Genomic DNA, 24,793 nt, shown 5'->3' on the forward strand with positions numbered 1-24,793 from the left:
AATTCAAAGCTTTAAAATAATGATTTTAAACTGAATTAAGTTGGATTGTTCAGTTGGGTTTCAGAATTTTAATAAAATACGTTTTCATATCAGCATTCATCTTAGATGGCTGTATTCATCCAGTAGAAGTCGGTTCGTGCATTTTAGTGATGCATTGATGGCAAAGAAACAACAGAAGAGTACATGGAGTCCCTAATCAACAAATAACCCTCCCTCCCACTTCTCTCTTCTCCCTATCTCTACTCATCCCCCCCAAAGAGTCACCCTCCCACTTCTCTCACTATTTATCCGTTAATCTCCTCCCCTCCGAATACGTAGTATCCCCAACTGGTTCCTATCACCCTCCGCTCGCCTTCTTTCTACCCCCTCCCTCCCCTGTCGTGTGGTCACAGTCGAGTGCTCGCGAGGAGAGAGGATGGCGAGAGTTGGGGAAAGAGAGAGAGGGAAGCGCTCAAGGAGAAAGACACGCTAACGCCTGCCTCGGTTAAGGGAAGAGAGGGGGCTGGAGTCGTAGGAGAGAGGAGGAAGAGAAATAAAGAGGCAGTCTGTCCCCGGTGAATCCATGGCTCAAATAAACTTCGTACCACCGGAGCCAGGACTACCACCATTTTTGGAGCGAGCGGGAGATAAATCGGTTTATTCTCCCTCTTTTCATTGGCCATGGAATGGTTCAGAAAAACACGAGCCACTTACAAATGTGACCACAGGAAATTTTTTCAGCTCTAGCCAGAAGGGTTGCTTCAGAAGCCTAGTATGCCAAGCATAGGATTGATTGTTTTGTCAAAGCTCTCCATTTCATCATGACCTCTGCTAATCTATTCACCTTCATTCTTTCACGCAGGATTTCATATTTCGCATTCATACTTAATCATTCCCTACCGCTTCACCGTTTGTAATCACAAACAATCGCATTTGTCAACAGAATGTTTTGCCAATGACATAGGATATATTTTTCAATCCAAATAATAACTTCGTTTCAATTTTTCGTTGAGTTTTGAACATAGACAGGATTCCTTTAACGTGCGCATTCTTGGTAACTGAAAGATAGATTCGCTTAGTTGAATCGCTCGATTAGAAATGCTCAGTTAAAAAGTAATTTTAAACGTAAGAAATATCAAAATGTGTACAATTTAAGTCTTCAGTTAAAACCAAGAAGAAGCGTAATTTACACAACTACATTTTTGCGCAAATTTTGATAAGTTTAATTACCAAAGGTTTTTGTTAAGCTTCGTGACAAGGCATAAAATTTTTTTGGACAATGTTGAGATAGAACACAAATGTTAAAAAAACTGGTGCTCTACCTCAACATCAGACTACAGCGCCAGAAGAATAATCCTCTTAGTTAGGTTTCAAACAAGGAAGCAGTTCGTCAAAAAATTCGCATGGAGCATGATGCTCCACGAATCAGAGACATGAAATATTGAAAAGGTAGACCAGAGAAGAATAGAAGCTCAATGAGAATAGAAGCCTTTTAAACATAGTCTGGTGAAGAACGCTTAAGATCAAATAGATAGACAGGAACGAGGAAGTACATATACAGAAGAGGAAAGAATCATATGGAGAACTCAGCGTCAAAGAGAAACTAGATGCACTGGGCACACCTAAGGGCATAATTAATCAGATAGAAATAATAGAAGAGAAAATTCAAGGAAGATCCCGCGAGAAAGATCAATACAAGAACAAGAGAGTACCTAGGATAAATAATTATCAGATTGATAATAAGATTTCTACAAAATATAAATAATCAAGAACATAATATGGCTCGAACTGGATGGTAATGAGGCTCTCCTCCTTTGTATGACGATGCGTAGACATTTACATAACCAAACGTATTTTGGCGTAATATACAAATTGGGCAATTTCCAAGTGGAATTTGGATGAATATTATTTTGTCATTTGAAATATGGCAAAATTACTACGGTTCGCTTTCTTTTTTGCTGTCGGAACTGACTCATTGCAAAGCCTTGGCGCGACTGTGCTGCTACACCGTGTTTTGGCGGGAAGCGATGAAATGAAATTTCACGGTCCAAGTGATGCACGAAGGTCGTCGTGCCCAAAGCTCAGTTATTATTTTATCCTATTTGCATATATGTTTCGTTTAGGTTTAAAAATTAATGAGCCGGTGAAAGTGGAATCTGGATCTATAGTGATGCTAAAGGGAGAATAAAAGCAATTCAATGCTTTGAACTAAAACAGTAAAGCATCATCTTACATTATTCGACTGCAGTAATAATCATAGCCGAGAAATTTTCAAAAGGCCTGCACAGCAGTCAAACATGAATCAGATGAAATTTTATTCAAGCTAATATTTTTTCTATAAAAATTAAGATTTTGAATAAACTTAAAACCATTATCAATTGAATCATTGATTTTGTGTTCTAATCATGGAATTTATATAATTTATTATCAATGGAAAAAAATATAATTATTTACTATGTTCATCCGCATTTTACCTCAAGCTTGGCAATGGAGTCGAAGATGGATCGAAACAATCATTAATTATTAACTGGTCATCATTGGTTACTGCCAGATGCCCTCGTCACCGAAAAAGTGGATATTTACATAGCATATGACATAAAACAGGGGTGGACACGATGATCGTTATATTGGACTTGATTGCTGTGTGCAATTCATCCCAAAAGAACAGTTTTATTATGTAAACTTTTTTCTGAATGCTGAAATGTTACTTAAAACCTGGTTATATCTATTAACCAGAAATTTAAATCAAGAAAGTAGGACATCTTTAATATCACTATATAGTTAACTAGCGACCACTTTCAGCTTATTACTACAGCTATATCCAATGGCAGTGACGGAGCATTTTTAAAGCAACTTCCCTCGATTTTCGGAAGTTATATGCAAACTAAATTTTTCATAAATTAATTCTACACTCCAAAAAACTTAACTCTGGAATTCTATCGTATTCGGCTCAACTTTTCAATTAAATCTAGAATTCAATAAAAAATTTAAAAAGGAAAATGTATTAAAATACAAGTAGTGCAACTGTTAGGCCGAGAGAACGAGCTCAAAAACAACCGTTGACGAGGTGTGCAAATTTGCATATACTCTGGTGGCTAATGAAGGATCTCAGGCTTTCCCGGCGAATAGTATTCAGGAATTTTTCTCGGGTTTCCAACCGGGTCAGGTTTCGGAGTACCGACGTTTCGATGGCTGACTCTGCCATCGTCTTCAGGGTTGAAGTGCAGAGCATGGAAATTGCCGGGTATTTATACATGTTGCGTGGGTCAGGTGTGGCCTGATTGGTCGGATGAGTTTCTTCGGCCCGCTCCGGTCAATCGGCCTTGTTCCCGTGTGTTTCTCATCTTTTTTAGTATCGGCTTCCAAATATTACTTATCTGGAAGCCGGTGTCTCGGTTTAAGTTGTTTTTCTCCAGTCGGATCTCTATTCCTTCTTTTACCACGCGGTCCCAATAACCGTTGGCATGACATAGCCTCTTTGTGGCTTCAAAGTCGATTCTATGGTCATGGGTGATACTGTGTTCGGCGACTGCCGACTTTTCCGGGTAGTGGAGTCGTATGCATCTCTGGTGTTCTTTTAGGCGTTTTTCAATTGTGCGGCCCGTCTCCCCGATGTAAACTTTGCCGCACTCGCAGGGAATTCGGTAGACTCCCGATGACTTCATTCCGCGTTTGTCTTTGGCCGTGACAAGGAAAGATTTTAGCTTCCCTTGTGGTTTGTGAATCGTTTCCACCTTGTGTTTTTTCAGTATTCTTGATATCTTGTGTGATACTGAAGATGTGAACGGGATGCATGCTCTGGCGATTGGCTTTTCTTCCTCCTCTCTCCTACCCTTAGGTCCCGCGAAGGCCCTTTTAAGGGCCAAATCGATTTCCCGAGGCTTGTAATTATTTTGCCGGAAGGTCTTCCTCAGATGTTGTAGTTCCGCTTCAAGGTTTTCTTTGTCGGAGACTGCACTTGCCCGGTGTATGAGTGTGGATAGAACCCCCCTTTTTTGTGCCGGATGGTGATGACTGCTACCGTTGAGATACAGGTCGGTGTGGGTTGGCTTCCTGTATACTTTGTGACCCAGGCTGCCGTCCTCCCTTCTCTCAATGAGAATATCGAGGAATGGTAGCTGTCTGTTTTCTTCCATTTCCATGGTGAACTGGATACTAGGATGTATGCCGTTCATGTGGCCGAGGAACTCGTGGAGGGTCTCCGGTCCATGTGGCCAAACGACGAAGGTGTCGTCCACGTATCGAAAAAAGTGTTTCGGTCGTAATGGAGCGGTTCTTAGTGCTCTCTCCTCAAAGTCCTCCATGTAAAAGTTGGCGATGGCTGGGGAGAGAGGAGAACCCATGGGGACCCCCTCCACCTGCTCGTAGAATTTCCCATTGTAGAGGAAGTACGTCGAGGTGAGGACATGGCGGAAGAGTTCGACAGTCTGCTGATCAAATTGTGCTTGAAGGAGTAGCAAGGTGTCCTTGACCGGTACTTTGGTAAATAGTGACACAACGTCGAAGCTCACTAAGATGTCTCGGTCTTCTAGGTGAATATTCTTCAGCGTCTGCACGAATTCAGCGGAGTTCTTGATGTGGTGTTCGCAAGATCCAACCAAGGGTGCCAAGACGCCTGTCAGGTACCTTGCCAAGCCATACGTGGGAGCCCCTATGGCGCTCACAATTGGCCTTAGGGGAGCACCTTCCTTGTGAACTTTTGGCAGTCCGTATAATCTCGGAGGAACGGGCGCTTGTGGAATTAGGTTTCTGCTCGCCTCCGGCGTCTGCAACGTCTTCTTGATGAGGGCGGATGTCTTCCTTACTATAGCATCCGTGGGGTCACGGTTGATGGTTCGGTATGCTGGATCTTCCAGGAGCTTTTGAATTTTTTGGTGGTACTCGTCCGTGTTCAGCAAGACGGTTGCATTGCCTTTGTCTGCCGGCAGGATTGTTACGTCAGGATTCTTACGCAGGGAAATCAGAGCGCGTCTTTCTCCCTTCGTGATGTTGGGTTTTGGTACCACGGCCCTTTTAAGGACCATTGATACTTCTCCCCTAACTTCTTCCGCTTCCTCCAGGGGGAGTTTGCGGATGGCTTGCTCAATACTCCCTACTATATCAAGGTAGGGAATGGATCTCGGAGTCGGAGCAAAGTTTAATCCTTTGGCAAGGACCAGGGAAGTTGATTCATCAATTTCCGTGCCGGTAAGGTTTATGACGAGTCGTTGACGATCGAGAGGAGGAACGGCTTCCTTTCCCATATCCAGTCGTTCGTACTTCTTTTTTTGCCTCTCTGTATTCCTGCGGAGCAGCATTTCCCCTTGAGCTGCAGTGGTTCTGTCGATGAAATCCCAGTCAGTCGGAGAAAGACAGGCTGCCAATCGTAGGTGGATATCCAAGAGGCATTTTGCGTTGTCATCAAGGGCACTCCTATGGTGGTGTATCCGTTCTCGCAGTAAAGCGAGACTGGTTCGTCTCATGATGCGTCTGGCTGCCGGTGAATTCACCGGGGGTCGAAGGCTGACGAATCTAGGTATAACTTCTTTGTCCCTGCACCTCAGAAGGAATGCGAGGGAGCCAAGAAGTTTGGCTCTGTCCTTCCGTAGCTGCTCACATCGGCGAACGCAGCGATGAATTTCCTCCCCGTAGAGGTGAGTAATGAAGGATCTCAGGCTTTCCCGGCGAATAGTATTCAGGAATTTTTCTCGGGTTTCCAACCGGGTCAGGTTTCGGAGTACCGACGTTTCGATGGCTGACTCTGCCATCGTCTTCAGGGTTGAAGTGCAGAGCATGGAAATTGCCGGGTATTTATACATGTTGCGTGGGTCAGGTGTGGCCTGATTGGTCGGATGAGTTTCTTCGGCCCGCTCCGGTCAATCGGCCTTGTTCCCGTGTGTTTCTCATCTTTTTTAGTATCGGCTTCCAAATATTACTTATCTGGAAGCCGGTGTCTCGGTTTAAGTTGTTTTTCTCCAGTCGGATCTCTATTCCTTCTTTTACCACGCGGTCCCAATAACCGTTGGCATGACATAGCCTCTTTGTGGCTTCAAAGTCGATTCTATGGTCATGGGTGATACTGTGTTCGGCGACTGCCGACTTTTCCGGGTAGTGGAGTCGTATGCATCTCTGGTGTTCTTTTAGGCGTTTTTCAATTGTGCGGCCCGTCTCCCCGATGTAAACTTTGCCGCACTCGCAGGGAATTCGGTAGACTCCCGATGACTTCATTCCGCGTTTGTCTTTGGCCGTGACAAGGAAAGATTTTAGCTTCCCTTGTGGTTTGTGAATCGTTTCCACCTTGTGTTTTTTCAGTATTCTTGATATCTTGTGTGATACTGAAGATGTGAACGGGATGCATGCTCTGGCGATTGGCTTTTCTTCCTCCTCTCTCCTACCCTTAGGTCCCGCGAAGGCCCTTGCTTGCCTTTTGAGATTGCTACTCCTTCAAGCACAATTTGATCAGCAGACTGTCGAACTCTTCCGCCATGTCCTCACCTCGACGTACTTCCTCTACAATGGGAAATTCTACGAGCAGGTGGAGGGGGTCCCCATGGGTTCTCCTCTCTCCCCAGCCATCGCCAACTTTTACATGGAGGACTTTGAGGAGAGAGCACTAAGAACCGCTCCATTACGACCGAAACACTTTTTTCGATACGTGGACGACACCTTCGTCGTTTGGCCACATGGACCGGAGACCCTCCACGAGTTCCTCGGCCACATGAACGGCATACATCCTAGTATCCAGTTCACCATGGAAATGGAAGAAAACAGACAGCTACCATTCCTCGATATTCTCATTGAGAGAAGGGAGGACGGCAGCCTGGGTCACAAAGTATACAGGAAGCCAACCCACACCGACCTGTATCTCAACGGTAGCAGTCATCACCATCCGGCACAAAAAAGGGGGGTTCTATCCACACTCATACACCGGGCAAGTGCAGTCTCCGACAAAGAAAACCTTGAAGCGGAACTACAACATCTGAGGAAGACCTTCCGGCAAAATAATTACAAGCCTCGGGAAATCGATTTGGCCCTTAAAAGGGCCTTCGCGGGACCTAAGGGTAGGAGAGAGGAGGAAGAAAAGCCAATCGCCAGAGCATGCATCCCGTTCACATCTTCAGTATCACACAAGATATCAAGAATACTGAAAAAACACAAGGTGGAAACGATTCACAAACCACAAGGGAAGCTAAAATCTTTCCTTGTCACGGCCAAAGACAAACGCGGAATGAAGTCATCGGGAGTCTACCGAATTCCCTGCGAGTGCGGCAAAGTTTACATCGGGGAGACGGGCCGCACAATTGAAAAACGCCTAAAAGAACACCAGAGATGCATACGACTCCACTACCCGGAAAAGTCGGCAGTCGCCGAACACAGTATCACCCATGACCATAGAATCGACTTTGAAGCCACAAAGAGGCTATGTCATGCCAACGGTTATTGGGACCGCGTGGTAAAAGAAGGAATAGAGATCCGACTGGAGAAAAACAACTTAAACCGAGACACCGGCTTCCAGATAAGTAATATTTGGAAGCCGATACTAAAAAAGATGAGAAACACACGGGAACAAGGCCGATTGACCGGAGCGGGCCGAAGAAACTCATCCGACCAATCAGGCCACACCTGACCCACGCAACATGTATAAATACCCGGCAATTTCCATGCTCTGCACTTCAACCCTGAAGACGATGGCAGAGTCAGCCATCGAAACGTCGGTACTCCGAAACCTGACCCGGTTGGAAACCCGAGAAAAATTCCTGAATACTATTCGCCGGGAAAGCCTGAGATCCTTCATTACTCACCTCTACGGGGAGGAAATTCATCGCTGCGTTCGCCGATGTGAGCAGCTACGGAAGGACAGAGCCAAACTTCTTGGCTCCCTCGCATTCCTTCTGAGGTGCAGGGACAAAGAAGTTATACCTAGATTCGTCAGCCTTCGACCCCCGGTGAATTCACCGGCAGCCAGACGCATCATGAGACGAACCAGTCTCGCTTTACTGCGAGAACGGATACACCACCATAGGAGTGCCCTTGATGACAACGCAAAATGCCTCTTGGATATCCACCTACGATTGGCAGCCTGTCTTTCTCCGACTGACTGGGATTTCATCGACAGAACCACTGCAGCTCAAGGGGAAATGCTGCTCCGCAGGAATACAGAGAGGCAAAAAAAGAAGTACGAACGACTGGATATGGGAAAGGAAGCCGTTCCTCCTCTCGATCGTCAACGACTCGTCATAAACCTTACCGGCACGGAAATTGATGAATCAACTTCCCTGGTCCTTGCCAAAGGATTAAACTTTGCTCCGACTCCGAGATCCATTCCCTACCTTGATATAGTAGGGAGTATTGAGCAAGCCATCCGCAAACTCCCCCTGGAGGAAGCGGAAGAAGTTAGGGGAGAAGTATCAATGGTCCTTAAAAGGGCCGTGGTACCAAAACCCAACATCACGAAGGGAGAAAGACGCGCTCTGATTTCCCTGCGTAAGAATCCTGACGTAACAATCCTGCCGGCAGACAAAGGCAATGCAACCGTCTTGCTGAACACGGACGAGTACCACCAAAAAATTCAAAAGCTCCTGGAAGATCCAGCATACCGAACCATCAACCGTGACCCCACGGATGCTATAGTAAGGAAGACATCCGCCCTCATCAAGAAGACGTTGCAGACGCCGGAGGCGAGCAGAAACCTAATTCCACAAGCGCCCGTTCCTCCGAGATTATACGGACTGCCAAAAGTTCACAAGGAAGGTGCTCCCCTAAGGCCAATTGTGAGCGCCATAGGGGCTCCCACGTATGGCTTGGCAAGGTACCTGACAGGCGTCTTGGCACCCTTGGTTGGATCTTGCGAACACCACATCAAGAACTCCGCTGAATTCGTGCAGACGCTGAAGAATATTCACCTAGAAGACCGAGACATCTTAGTGAGCTTCGACGTTGTGTCACTATTTACCAAAGTACCGGTCAAGGACACCTTGCTACTCCTTCAAGCACAATTTGATCAGCAGACTGTCGAACTCTTCCGCCATGTCCTCACCTCGACGTACTTCCTCTACAATGGGAAATTCTACGAGCAGGTGGAGGGGGTCCCCATGGGTTCTCCTCTCTCCCCAGCCATCGCCAACTTTTACATGGAGGACTTTGAGGAGAGAGCACTAAGAACCGCTCCATTACGACCGAAACACTTTTTTCGATACGTGGACGACACCTTCGTCGTTTGGCCACATGGACCGGAGACCCTCCACGAGTTCCTCGGCCACATGAACGGCATACATCCTAGTATCCAGTTCACCATGGAAATGGAAGAAAACAGACAGCTACCATTCCTCGATATTCTCATTGAGAGAAGGGAGGACGGCAGCCTGGGTCACAAAGTATACAGGAAGCCAACCCACACCGACCTGTATCTCAACGGTAGCAGTCATCACCATCCGGCACAAAAAAGGGGGGTTCTATCCACACTCATACACCGGGCAAGTGCAGTCTCCGACAAAGAAAACCTTGAAGCGGAACTACAACATCTGAGGAAGACCTTCCGGCAAAATAATTACAAGCCTCGGGAAATCGATTTGGCCCTTAAAAGGGCCTTCGCGGGACCTAAGGGTAGGAGAGAGGAGGAAGAAAAGCCAATCGCCAGAGCATGCATCCCGTTCACATCTTCAGTATCACACAAGATATCAAGAATACTGAAAAAACACAAGGTGGAAACGATTCACAAACCACAAGGGAAGCTAAAATCTTTCCTTGTCACGGCCAAAGACAAACGCGGAATGAAGTCATCGGGAGTCTACCGAATTCCCTGCGAGTGCGGCAAAGTTTACATCGGGGAGACGGGCCGCACAATTGAAAAACGCCTAAAAGAACACCAGAGATGCATACGACTCCACTACCCGGAAAAGTCGGCAGTCGCCGAACACAGTATCACCCATGACCATAGAATCGACTTTGAAGCCACAAAGAGGCTATGTCATGCCAACGGTTATTGGGACCGCGTGGTAAAAGAAGGAATAGAGATCCGACTGGAGAAAAACAACTTAAACCGAGACACCGGCTTCCAGATAAGTAATATTTGGAAGCCGATACTAAAAAAGATGAGAAACACACGGGAACAAGGCCGATTGACCGGAGCGGGCCGAAGAAACTCATCCGACCAATCAGGCCACACCTGACCCACGCAACATGTATAAATACCCGGCAATTTCCATGCTCTGCACTTCAACCCTGAAGACGATGGCAGAGTCAGCCATCGAAACGTCGGTACTCCGAAACCTGACCCGGTTGGAAACCCGAGAAAAATTCCTGAATACTATTCGCCGGGAAAGCCTGAGATCCTTCATTACTCACCTCTACGGGGAGGAAATTCATCGCTGCGTTCGCCGATGTGAGCAGCTACGGAAGGACAGAGCCAAACTTCTTGGCTCCCTCGCATTCCTTCTGAGGTGCAGGGACAAAGAAGTTATACCTAGATTCGTCAGCCTTCGACCCCCGGTGAATTCACCGGCAGCCAGACGCATCATGAGACGAACCAGTCTCGCTTTACTGCGAGAACGGATACACCACCATAGGAGTGCCCTTGATGACAACGCAAAATGCCTCTTGGATATCCACCTACGATTGGCAGCCTGTCTTTCTCCGACTGACTGGGATTTCATCGACAGAACCACTGCAGCTCAAGGGGAAATGCTGCTCCGCAGGAATACAGAGAGGCAAAAAAAGAAGTACGAACGACTGGATATGGGAAAGGAAGCCGTTCCTCCTCTCGATCGTCAACGACTCGTCATAAACCTTACCGGCACGGAAATTGATGAATCAACTTCCCTGGTCCTTGCCAAAGGATTAAACTTTGCTCCGACTCCGAGATCCATTCCCTACCTTGATATAGTAGGGAGTATTGAGCAAGCCATCCGCAAACTCCCCCTGGAGGAAGCGGAAGAAGTTAGGGGAGAAGTATCAATGGTCCTTAAAAGGGCCGTGGTACCAAAACCCAACATCACGAAGGGAGAAAGACGCGCTCTGATTTCCCTGCGTAAGAATCCTGACGTAACAATCCTGCCGGCAGACAAAGGCAATGCAACCGTCTTGCTGAACACGGACGAGTACCACCAAAAAATTCAAAAGCTCCTGGAAGATCCAGCATACCGAACCATCAACCGTGACCCCACGGATGCTATAGTAAGGAAGACATCCGCCCTCATCAAGAAGACGTTGCAGACGCCGGAGGCGAGCAGAAACCTAATTCCACAAGCGCCCGTTCCTCCGAGATTATACGGACTGCCAAAAGTTCACAAGGAAGGTGCTCCCCTAAGGCCAATTGTGAGCGCCATAGGGGCTCCCACGTATGGCTTGGCAAGGTACCTGACAGGCGTCTTGGCACCCTTGGTTGGATCTTGCGAACACCACATCAAGAACTCCGCTGAATTCGTGCAGACGCTGAAGAATATTCACCTAGAAGACCGAGACATCTTAGTGAGCTTCGACGTTGTGTCACTATTTACCAAAGTACCGGTCAAGGACACCTTGCTACTCCTTCAAGCACAATTTGATCAGCAGACTGTCGAACTCTTCCGCCATGTCCTCACCTCGACGTACTTCCTCTACAATGGGAAATTCTACGAGCAGGTGGAGGGGGTCCCCATGGGTTCTCCTCTCTCCCCAGCCATCGCCAACTTTTACATGGAGGACTTTGAGGAGAGAGCACTAAGAACCGCTCCATTACGACCGAAACACTTTTTTCGATACGTGGACGACACCTTCGTCGTTTGGCCACATGGACCGGAGACCCTCCACGAGTTCCTCGGCCACATGAACGGCATACATCCTAGTATCCAGTTCACCATGGAAATGGAAGAAAACAGACAGCTACCATTCCTCGATATTCTCATTGAGAGAAGGGAGGACGGCAGCCTGGGTCACAAAGTATACAGGAAGCCAACCCACACCGACCTGTATCTCAACGGTAGCAGTCATCACCATCCGGCACAAAAAAGGGGGGTTCTATCCACACTCATACACCGGGCAAGTGCAGTCTCCGACAAAGAAAACCTTGAAGCGGAACTACAACATCTGAGGAAGACCTTCCGGCAAAATAATTACAAGCCTCGGGAAATCGATTTGGCCCTTAAAAGGGCCTTCGCGGGACCTAAGGGTAGGAGAGAGGAGGAAGAAAAGCCAATCGCCAGAGCATGCATCCCGTTCACATCTTCAGTATCACACAAGATATCAAGAATACTGAAAAAACACAAGGTGGAAACGATTCACAAACCACAAGGGAAGCTAAAATCTTTCCTTGTCACGGCCAAAGACAAACGCGGAATGAAGTCATCGGGAGTCTACCGAATTCCCTGCGAGTGCGGCAAAGTTTACATCGGGGAGACGGGCCGCACAATTGAAAAACGCCTAAAAGAACACCAGAGATGCATACGACTCCACTACCCGGAAAAGTCGGCAGTCGCCGAACACAGTATCACCCATGACCATAGAATCGACTTTGAAGCCACAAAGAGGCTATGTCATGCCAACGGTTATTGGGACCGCGTGGTAAAAGAAGGAATAGAGATCCGACTGGAGAAAAACAACTTAAACCGAGACACCGGCTTCCAGATAAGTAATATTTGGAAGCCGATACTAAAAAAGATGAGAAACACACGGGAACAAGGCCGATTGACCGGAGCGGGCCGAAGAAACTCATCCGACCAATCAGGCCACACCTGACCCACGCAACATGTATAAATACCCGGCAATTTCCATGCTCTGCACTTCAACCCTGAAGACGATGGCAGAGTCAGCCATCGAAACGTCGGTACTCCGAAACCTGACCCGGTTGGAAACCCGAGAAAAATTCCTGAATACTATTCGCCGGGAAAGCCTGAGATCCTTCATTACTCACCTCTACGGGGAGGAAATTCATCGCTGCGTTCGCCGATGTGAGCAGCTACGGAAGGACAGAGCCAAACTTCTTGGCTCCCTCGCATTCCTTCTGAGGTGCAGGGACAAAGAAGTTATACCTAGATTCGTCAGCCTTCGACCCCCGGTGAATTCACCGGCAGCCAGACGCATCATGAGACGAACCAGTCTCGCTTTACTGCGAGAACGGATACACCACCATAGGAGTGCCCTTGATGACAACGCAAAATGCCTCTTGGATATCCACCTACGATTGGCAGCCTGTCTTTCTCCGACTGACTGGGATTTCATCGACAGAACCACTGCAGCTCAAGGGGAAATGCTGCTCCGCAGGAATACAGAGAGGCAAAAAAAGAAGTACGAACGACTGGATATGGGAAAGGAAGCCGTTCCTCCTCTCGATCGTCAACGACTCGTCATAAACCTTACCGGCACGGAAATTGATGAATCAACTTCCCTGGTCCTTGCCAAAGGATTAAACTTTGCTCCGACTCCGAGATCCATTCCCTACCTTGATATAGTAGGGAGTATTGAGCAAGCCATCCGCAAACTCCCCCTGGAGGAAGCGGAAGAAGTTAGGGGAGAAGTATCAATGGTCCTTAAAAGGGCCGTGGTACCAAAACCCAACATCACGAAGGGAGAAAGACGCGCTCTGATTTCCCTGCGTAAGAATCCTGACGTAACAATCCTGCCGGCAGACAAAGGCAATGCAACCGTCTTGCTGAACACGGACGAGTACCACCAAAAAATTCAAAAGCTCCTGGAAGATCCAGCATACCGAACCATCAACCGTGACCCCACGGATGCTATAGTAAGGAAGACATCCGCCCTCATCAAGAAGACGTTGCAGACGCCGGAGGCGAGCAGAAACCTAATTCCACAAGCGCCCGTTCCTCCGAGATTATACGGACTGCCAAAAGTTCACAAGGAAGGTGCTCCCCTAAGGCCAATTGTGAGCGCCATAGGGGCTCCCACGTATGGCTTGGCAAGGTACCTGACAGGCGTCTTGGCACCCTTGGTTGGATCTTGCGAACACCACATCAAGAACTCCGCTGAATTCGTGCAGACGCTGAAGAATATTCACCTAGAAGACCGAGACATCTTAGTGAGCTTCGACGTTGTGTCACTATTTACCAAAGTACCGGTCAAGGACACCTTGCTACTCCTTCAAGCACAATTTGATCAGCAGACTGTCGAACTCTTCCGCCATGTCCTCACCTCGACGTACTTCCTCTACAATGGGAAATTCTACGAGCAGGTGGAGGGGGTCCCCATGGGTTCTCCTCTCTCCCCAGCCATCGCCAACTTTTACATGGAGGACTTTGAGGAGAGAGCACTAAGAACCGCTCCATTACGACCGAAACACTTTTTTCGATACGTGGACGACACCTTCGTCGTTTGGCCACATGGACCGGAGACCCTCCACGAGTTCCTCGGCCACATGAACGGCATACATCCTAGTATCCAGTTCACCATGGAAATGGAAGAAAACAGACAGCTACCATTCCTCGATATTCTCATTGAGAGAAGGGAGGACGGCAGCCTGGGTCACAAAGTATACAGGAAGCCAACCCACACCGACCTGTATCTCAACGGTAGCAGTCATCACCATCCGGCACAAAAAAGGGGGGTTCTATCCACACTCATACACCGGGCAAGTGCAGTCTCCGACAAAGAAAACCTTGAAGCGGAACTACAACATCTGAGGAAGACCTTCCGGCAAAATAATTACAAGCCTCGGGAAATCGATTTGGCCCTTAAAAGGGCCTTCGCGGGACCTAAGGGTAGGAGAGAGGAGGAAGAAAAGCCAATCGCCAGAGCATGCATCCCGTTCACATCTTCAGTATCACACAAGATATCAAGAATACTGAAAAAACACAAGGTGGAAACGATTCACAAACCACAAGGGAAGCTAAAATCTTTCCTTGTCACGGCCAAAGACAAACGCGGAATGAAGTCATCGGGAGTCTACCGAATTCCCTGCGAGTGCGGCAAAGTTTACATCGGGGAGACGGGCCGCACAATTGAAAAACGCCTAAAAGAACACCAGAGATGCATACGACTCCACTACCCGGAAAAGTCGGCAGTCGCCGAACACAGTATCACCCATGACCATAGAATCGACTTTGAAGCCACAAAGAGGCTATGTCATGCCAACGGTTATTGGGACCGCGTGGTAAAAGAAGGAATAGAGATCCGACTGGAGAAAAACAACTTAAACCGAGACACCGGCTTCCAGATAAGTAATATTTGGAAGCCGATACTAAAAAAGATGAGAAACACACGGGAACAAGGCCGATTGACCGGAGCGGGCCGAAGAAACTCATCCGACCAATCAGGCCACACCTGACCCACGCAACATGTATAAATACCCGGCAATTTCCATGCTCTGCACTTCAACCCTGAAGACGATGGCAGAGTCAGCCATCGAAACGTCGGTACTCCGAAACCTGACCCGGTTGGAAACCCGAGAAAAATTCCTGAATACTATTCGCCGGGAAAGCCTGAGATCCTTCATTACTCACCTCTACGGGGAGGAAATTCATCGCTGCGTTCGCCGATGTGAGCAGCTACGGAAGGACAGAGCCAAACTTCTTGGCTCCCTCGCATTCCTTCTGAGGTGCAGGGACAAAGAAGTTATACCTAGATTCGTCAGCCTTCGACCCCCGGTGAATTCACCGGCAGCCAGACGCATCATGAGACGAACCAGTCTCGCTTTACTGCGAGAACGGATACACCACCATAGGAGTGCCCTTGATGACAACGCAAAATGCCTCTTGGATATCCACCTACGATTGGCAGCCTGTCTTTCTCCGACTGACTGGGATTTCATCGACAGAACCACTGCAGCTCAAGGGGAAATGCTGCTCCGCAGGAATACAGAGAGGCAAAAAAAGAAGTACGAACGACTGGATATGGGAAAGGAAGCCGTTCCTCCTCTCGATCGTCAACGACTCGTCATAAACCTTACCGGCACGGAAATTGATGAATCAACTTCCCTGGTCCTTGCCAAAGGATTAAACTTTGCTCCGACTCCGAGATCCATTCCCTACCTTGATATAGTAGGGAGTATTGAGCAAGCCATCCGCAAACTCCCCCTGGAGGAAGCGGAAGAAGTTAGGGGAGAAGTATCAATGGTCCTTAAAAGGGCCGTGGTACCAAAACCCAACATCACGAAGGGAGAAAGACGCGCTCTGATTTCCCTGCGTAAGAATCCTGACGTAACAATCCTGCCGGCAGACAAAGGCAATGCAACCGTCTTGCTGAACACGGACGAGTACCACCAAAAAATTCAAAAGCTCCTGGAAGATCCAGCATACCGAACCATCAACCGTGACCCCACGGATGCTATAGTAAGGAAGACATCCGCCCTCATCAAGAAGACGTTGCAGACGCCGGAGGCGAGCAGAAACCTAATTCCACAAGCGCCCGTTCCTCCGAGATTATACGGACTGCCAAAAGTTCACAAGGAAGGTGCTCCCCTAAGGCCAATTGTGAGCGCCATAGGGGCTCCCACGTATGGCTTGGCAAGGTACCTGACAGGCGTCTTGGCACCCTTGGTTGGATCTTGCGAACACCACATCAAGAACTCCGCTGAATTCGTGCAGACGCTGAAGAATATTCACCTAGAAGACCGAGACATCTTAGTGAGCTTCGACGTTGTGTCACTATTTACCAAAGTACCGGTCAAGGACACCTTGCTACTCCTTCAAGCACAATTTGATCAGCAGACTGTCGAACTCTTCCGCCATGTCCTCACCTCGACGTACTTCCTCTACAATGGGAAATTCTACGAGCAGGTGGAGGGGGTCCCCATGGGTTCTCCTCTCTCCCCAGCCATCGCCAACTTTTACATGGAGGACTTTGAGGAGAGAGCACTAAGAACCGCTCCATTACGACCGAAACACTTTTTTCGATACGTGGACGACACCTTCGTCGTTTGGCCACATGGACCGGAGACCCTCCACGAGTTCCTCGGCCACATGAACGGCATACATCCTAGTATCCAGTTCACCATGGAAATGGAAGAAAACAGACAGCTACCATTCCTCGATATTCTCATTGAGAGAAGGGAGGACGGCAGCCTGGGTCACAAAGTATACAGGAAGCCAACCCACACCGACCTGTATCTCAACGGTAGCAGTCATCACCATCCGGCACAAAAAAGGGGGGTTCTATCCACACTCATACACCGGGCAAGTGCAGTCTCCGACAAAGAAAACCTTGAAGCGGAACTACAACATCTGAGGAAGACCTTCCGGCAAAATAATTACAAGCCTCGGGAAATCGATTTGGCCCTTAAAAGGGCCTTCGCGGGACCTAAGGGTAGGAGAGAGGAGGAAGAAAAGCCAATCGCCAGAGCATGCATCCCGTTCACATCTTCAGTATCACACAAGATATCAAGAATACTGAAAAAACACAAGGTGGAAACGATTCACAAACCACAAGGGAAGCTAAAATCTTTCCTTGTCACGGCCAAAGACAAACGCGGAATGAAGTCATCGGGAGTCTACCGAATTCCCTGCGAGTGCGGCAAAGTTTACATCGGGGAGACGGGCCGCACAATTGAAAAACGCCTAAAAGAACACCAGAGATGCATACGACTCCACTACCCGGAAAAGTCGGCAGTCGCCGAACACAGTATCACCCATGACCATAGAATCGACTTTGAAGCCACAAAGAGGCTATGTCATGCCAACGGTTATTGGGACCGCGTGGTAAAAGAAGGAATAGAGATCCGACTGGAGAAAAACAACTTAAACCGAGACACCGGCTTCCAGATAAGTAATATTTGGAAGCCGATACTAAAAAAGATGAGAAACACACGGGAACAAGGCCGATTGACCGGAGCGGGCCGAAGAAACTCATCCGACCAATCAGGCCACACCTGACCCACGCAACATGTATAAATACCCGGCAATTTCCATGCTCTGCACTTCAACCCTGAAGACGATGGCAGAGTCAGCCATCGAAACGTCGGTACTCCGAAACCTGACCCGGTTGGAAACCCGAGAAAAATTCCTGAATACTCTGGTGGCTATTATTAATCTGGCGAATTCAATATAAAAGTCGCCACAAGGAGAAGAATAATAGTTTTCTTCTTGATACAGAAGAGAACAAATCAGTTGGTCTTCATCTTTTTCACAAGTCCTCCTAGATCCGGGAGTAACTTCTTATACGGCTCCTAATAGACGCTTCCCTTAATCTGATGCCTCCTTCCATTAGACTTCCTCTCCCCTTTCATGCCGCGTCTCTTTCCTGTTCTAATTACCACTACCTTCCTCTCTGATGATACTTGCTCCTTATATATTTTTTCCTCCTTCGACCCCTTCCCTCTCCCCCCAAACCTCTCTCCCACTCCTACGTCAAGTACATGGATGTCTCCCACAATCTCGGGAGAGGCTGGCATAATTAAAAACGAGTTATTTCATTTATTCTCCTTCGTAACTCCTCCCTCCTCCCACACATTTTCAATTATGCTGATCTGCTATTTAAATTCTGAAAAATCATCAACCGTGAATTTTTCTCGACTCCACTACCATCAGCGCTGAGATTTTAATCTTGCGGCGGCGCTCTCTTGCGCAGATGATGAAACAGAGGGAAGGATGAGGAGAGGGGAATCAAGAAATCCGGCGCCGGCAACCCAGAAGCAGTAAACAGACGTCGCGAAGGGTCTCCACGGTGGCTTCAATGTGACGTTTAGTACTCTCCGGTCAAGGAAGCGAAACGTGATTCTGGGTAAAAATGTAATTTAATTAATGCACGAGATGAAAATGGACAGCTTCCAGTCATAAAAAGTGTTTGTAAAAGCACTTAAGATGCCTAACTGACTCTAAAATGATACACTTTTGAGCCTTATGTATATTGCATCAACAGAGTTGAAAAATTATTCCTCGCTCAGTTCTTCGTCGGATTTAAATCAGTGCTGTATCGGAGGGGGGCGGGAGAAAAAAAGTATGGGCGGCCGCTCATCTATAGAGACCTTTAAATTAAAATGTAAAAATCATTCGCCTTGACCGGGATCCCGGTCAAGACGAATGATTTTTACGCTCGGAAATTGTTGCATTGTATCCTGAATTAAATCAAAAATCCATCATACGTACACATTTGAAATTGGCCTTTAAGATTTATTTCTTGCAATTTCAATCCTTCAGAGGTGCGTAATGGAGCCATGATATACTACTGACTGAGAATTTAATGTGAATTCGAATTTATTTACAAACAGGCATACAAATCTATGATTTTCAATTATTTGCATGAAATACCTACTTGGGTAATTGAGTGCAATATTGTTAGCAAATTAATAATAAAAGAAGAATAATTCATGAAAATTTACTTAACTTAATGAAAATTTAATATTTATCAGCCAAATGCTACCCTGTAATGTATCTCTGTATGTAATGTATTGTAATTTTTCCTGTTTTATATTGTAATGGATAGTTCTTAGGATAACATTTCTCTTCAGAAACATGTAGTCAGACCCATGGTCTATAAGTAAGCAATCATGATCATTAAATTATTTGTTTAGGAACTATCCGCCTCTGGTTCATGCATACTGTACACTTACATTACATTGTAAATGCGAATAACAATACCAGTGGCTGAGTTTGAATCCAATGATGTTTCATGAAAGTGTAACTCTGTCTCTGGGTTTGGAGTCACTGAAATGTAAACATATATTTCCATTTTTCTTCCCAGATGAATGTGTTTAGGGGCTGCAAATAATCAATAAATGTTACACGAACCAAATAACGGCCTATAATTGCGACATGATGGAAATTGGCAATGGTAACCCTGAATATTTCAGGGATAAATAGAACTACGCCTGAGAGCTTTGCACCGTATCTCCCAATAATTTTACCTTCAACTGCCATTAATTCTAGAGCTGATATGATCCAGCTCTGTCATTCCCACAACAGGTTGACTTCCATTGGCAATTTATATTATAGCATATTTAAAATATCGAGATCGTAGTTAAACGTTTTTCAAAAGTCATCTCCAGGGTTTGCAAAGTTGATTTTCAATATTTTTTTTTGCCACCTATCCTCCATAATATTCATTAAATTTCAGTTGAATTTTTATCATTGGTAATGTTCTTTTTGCAAGTGGTGTAAGTTCTTTCTGGAAATCAGTCCATAGAAATCTATGTCATCATTGGGGCGAGAATGAAACTCGATATTCCTACTAATTCATAAAAAAAATTGTTTCCGCCCGGGATCGAACCGGGGACCTTACGCGTGTGAAGCGCACGTGATAACCACTACACTACGGAAACTACATTCAAGAATCCTTCACTCAAAGAATTTATTAAGTAATTGACAACAACCTAAAAATAAGATAGTTCTTTGAATCTTGGAACTTGAAGTATTGATGGGAATATTTCAATTTCTTTCCTTATTGAAATGCATGGGAGAAGTTAGATGAACTCTCCTCTCTCCCTGAAGCAATAATGTGACAGTTTCCCGTTCTTCCACAGCGCAGTAACTGGCTCGTTGACCATGCCAAAATAATTTGGGTGTTGCTCTAAAGATCCCTATGCTCCCCAATGTCCAGTAATTTGAATATTTGTTGCTATCCCCTCGAAATATGGAGCGATACTTGCTGGCGGTGGTTTATAGTCGGACATTTATTACACCTTCATGTAATTTTTAGTCATTACACATCACAGTCATTTTTTGTCCAATGCTTAGTTATTGAGTGAAATCGCTTGTTTTACAGTTTATTTCTATATTTAGAATTCGAACCCGTGGCCTTGTGAATGCATTCGACAGCTTGAAGCATTAGCCAATCACTTGTAATGTGTTGGTGATGGTAAAAAGATGGCCTGTGTAGGAGATAACTGATATGAAAATTATAATAGTAAAAAAAACTGGATATATTATGAACTGCAAACCTTTAAAAAAATGATGTTCTTGCTCATGTCATTTTCAAGGCCACTAGATAAATCCAAGCTATAAACTATCTGGTTTTTCAGTTTTTGGCCCGAAACACTCAACAAATTTGGGGAAAACCAGTTCGAGAAAACAAATGCGTGCAGTGATAAACATTGTAGGCTCTTGTCGTACACTCCCGGCCTCTCTAAATGTTAAGCAATTTACCCGGAGCACATCAAGGGTGCCAATGCATGGAAGACCGGTTATTTAAAAAAAATAAAACACAATGAAAACGGGAGAGACAGACTGGTTAAAAGAGGGTGAAATATGATGAGTTCAGTTTCCACTTCCGGATCGGATAGTGGGTACTGAGGAATACGCTCACGGAGATACGACACGACGCGAGTGTTTTATTTACTAGCTTCTTCCCGTTCTGGAGAAAAGAGCACGCGTGTCGCGCGGGTGGCTCTATCGGTTGGCCGTCCTTTCGTTGCTTGGAGGCGGTGAGGGGAGAAAAGAAAGGAGATAATACGGGAGAGAGGAGGAGGGAGTGGGCTAAGAAGGGCGGGACGAGGGAGGAGAGGAGCGGGAAATTGTTCACACGGCGTAAGTAGATGGCGTGGAGTGGGACGGATGAGTGAGGAGGCAGCGCCGGACGATAGCATCTCCTCGGACCCCGATGGGACTTTGCAGGTGTCCCTATCGCCCCACTACGCCTCCGATGCCGTGCGGAAAAGTGAGTGAGAGAGAGCGTCTCCGCCTTCACAATAGTCCCCCCCCTCTCAACACGTCACATAAATGGCGTCCACGGGAAGCAGCAACAGTCCCATGGATGATATCTTCAAATTAAGACATATTGAAACCAATCTGGTAACACAACTTTCGTGGGATGTGAACGGATAAAGGACAGTTGCCATTATCTGAGGACTAGAGGGAAGAGCGCAGGTCTCATACTAGTATCCATGTAAATATATCTAAAGATAGAACATGTCATTATAGATTAGATCCAATGTAATCGTTGAAGGTTTAGTACATCTCGTGAGAACTTACTGAGGAGACAACTCGGGGGATACTCTGCTTTTCTGCGTGTAACTCGGTTAGCTTCGATTAGAAATTATTTGAACATTTTATTTTCATAAAAACTTCTTTTGTAAATGCCAACTACCGGTTATGGACTTCATGAAGAACCGTAAAAGTACACCCACCAACTTTCTCCAGCGGCATAATACGCAAGTTTTATTATTAGTTTCAATATTATTCCGAAACAATTGCCTCACCCGATGCGGAAATATCCATACAGGAACTATTTATTTGAAAAAATCCTGAACACATATAGAAATTTATGAGTTAAAATACAAACAACTGACAAGCTTAGTTTACTATGAAATATTTACAAATACATTAAAAATATAAACAAGCTTGATTTTCAACTATAAATACTACGCCTAAATATTTTCAATATACCCTAATTGGGGACCTGCATCATATCCGGAAGAATTTTACTAAAGTTGTAGTACGATTGGTTAATCTCATTCCTGTTAATTCTTTATATAAATATTAAATTGTCAACTTCCCTTTGTTGTTTACGTCAAATCAAAACCATGCAGCTTTTGTAATCTGTAAGATGCTAGCCGAAATTTAAAATGTTTGTCTCATAGAATGTTTAAGCGAAGAATATTTTATTTTAGAGTATAGATGAAAATCGGAAAAAAATATATTGAGCTGAAAGAGAACTTTTACTTAAATGAGATACTGGTCAGTAAAAAGTATATCTAAAGGCGATTCCCGAGTAATTACGATAGAGTTTCATTTTCCTCCTATTATAAGTACAACTGACAACTTGTTTGAAACTCAAACCCGCAAATTGAAAATGTTAAACAATATTCAGGCTTACTCATATGGCTAATGAATACTTCAGTGCCCACAAATATATCTAATTTTCCGCAGTGAAAATCAAAAGAATAAAGAGCATTAAGTAAATGTGGCCAAGATATAAACATGTAATTTTTAGTACACATATGATTTATTTCCACTACATCAAGAAATTGCACTTCTATACATAATAGCTTTGTTCAATGTCTTTAAACGTTTCTCCAACCTCCATGATATCCATTTGTCGTTTCCAAATTTTCGAACTGATGTATTATTGGGCTGTAGATGGAGGCGCGGATTATGGCCGATGTTTCATAAATAATATGTATTGACTGTTGGAGTATATGACTTGGTGTACAACTATTATTAGTAAGTTCCGCAGATTACGCTTGCAACAGGAAAATTCTGAGTGTGCATTGAAAATGTATACATTTATGTACATATGTTTATATTCATAATTTTATATGTTTGTGTGTATAAATAAATAAATAAATATATATATATATATATATATATATATATATATATATATATATATATATTATTCGGTAATCTACCGGTTACGGTAGGTTTTTGGATGGACATAATTACTAATTAAATAATTTGTGACCCCTAGCAAAACACAACATCCTACTTTACATCAGGTCCCTCTTCAGCTCTGAGTACCTTCTTCCTCCCTTCATCCCGTCCAACATCCCTATCCTGTTCCTTCCCTTTCCTCGCTTGCCTAACATTCTCCCCTCTATCACAGTCTTCAACATCCCGCTGCCGGTCAATACCCCCTTCGGCCACTTTTCCTGCCTCCATTGGATTGCTCCCAACAAACCCCTCTCTTCGCCCACCATACCAAGTACTTTCTCGTTTGTTTTCTTCTCTGTCCATTTCACCTTCTCCATTCTTCTCCACACCCACATTTCAAAAGCCTCCAGTCTACGTCTATCATCCTGCTTCAATGACCACGTTTCCGCGCCGTACATAGCTACGCTCCATATCAAAGTTTTTACGAGTCTTTTCTTAACATCCTTACTCAACGTCCCTGTCATCAACTCCCTCCTCCTTGTGAAAGCCTCTTTGCCTAATGCAATTTTTCTCCTTACGTCCCTACTACTTTGACCGTGTTGGTCCAAAACACTACCGAGATACGCAAACTGTTCTACCTGCTCTAGTTTTTGTCCTCCTATTTTAATGTTTAGCTCAGCCTTTTTCTTTCGAGAAAATCGCATAACCTTTGTTTTATCAATATTGATTCTCTCCCATACCGGTCGCACTGAATTTCCAATTCACTAAGCAATGAACTTTCATTCATACCTCCAGTTCTTCCCATGCCTCTTTAATCATTTCCTCTGCATACACGTTGAACAACAACGGTGATAGTGGGCAACCCTGCCTTACACCTCTTCCTAACACTGCCCAACCGGACTTCCCGTTCCCCACTCGCGCCTGAGCAGTCTGAGACAAGTACAGGTTGGGGATTAGCCTCCTTTCCCTCCAATCTATTCCTATTTTCTGCAATATACTCATTAGTTTTTCCCAATTCACTCTATCGAACGCTTTTTCGAAATCTACGAAACAGGCAAATACCTCCTGGTTGTGTTCTACATTCCTCTCGATTAATAATCCCATTACTGCAATGGCATCACGCGTACCTCTCCCCTTCCTAAACCCAAACTGATCATCCTCTAAGTAACCATTTGCCCTACTCTCTATCCTTTTGTTTATGATCCTGAGAACAACTTTAGCTGCGTGGGATATCAAACTAATTGTCCTGTAGTCCTCACATGACGTGGCCTTTACCTTTTTCGGAATAGGAACTAAAACTGATCTCACAAAGTCTGCCGGCCAGATCCCCGCTATCTTTCCATCTCACCTCGCATAGACCTAAAATATCTATAGTTCCCCTTTCCATCTCTCGCTTAACATTCTCCAATTTCCCTATCCTCATCATTCTCCTAACATTCCACGTTCCTATTCTAACTAATGTGGTCTTCTTCTCCTGTCTTCTGTCCTGCTGGTCACTGGTTTTCCCTTGCAAGGGTTTCGTGGGATGATGTAAATATATATATATATATATATATATATATATATATATATATATATATATATATATATATATATATATATATAATTTAACCGTTTTCGTTGCTCAGATTGTCTTGTGGTCAAATCCTAATATAGCATAAAGAAAA

The 24,793-nt window shown here is 45.4% G+C and overlaps 1 protein-coding gene and 1 non-coding gene across 2 annotated transcripts in view; both read right to left on the minus strand.

Annotated features, from left to right (window-relative positions):
• LOC139693645 (uncharacterized) overlaps positions 1 to 5,441 on the minus strand; it is a 36,273-nt gene extending 30,832 nt beyond the window's left edge. The window contains exon 1 of the mRNA XM_071591880.1: positions 4,338 to 5,441. Coding sequence (XP_071447981.1) covers positions 4,338 to 5,441 — 1,104 coding nt within the window. The remainder of the gene's footprint in view (positions 1 to 4,337) is intronic.
• A 14,623-nt stretch (positions 5,442 to 20,064) lies between these two features.
• Positions 20,065 to 20,137, minus strand: TRNAV-CAC (transfer RNA valine (anticodon CAC)). The gene has a single exon. It is a non-coding gene; the product is annotated as a tRNA-Val (tRNA).
• Positions 20,138 to 24,793: the final 4,656 nt, after the last annotated feature.

This window comes from Hetaerina americana, unplaced genomic scaffold (genome assembly GCF_022747635.1).
Source record: "Hetaerina americana unplaced genomic scaffold, ioHetAmer1.1.p SCAF_5, whole genome shotgun sequence".
Lineage (NCBI taxonomy): Eukaryota > Metazoa > Arthropoda > Insecta > Odonata > Calopterygidae > Hetaerina > Hetaerina americana.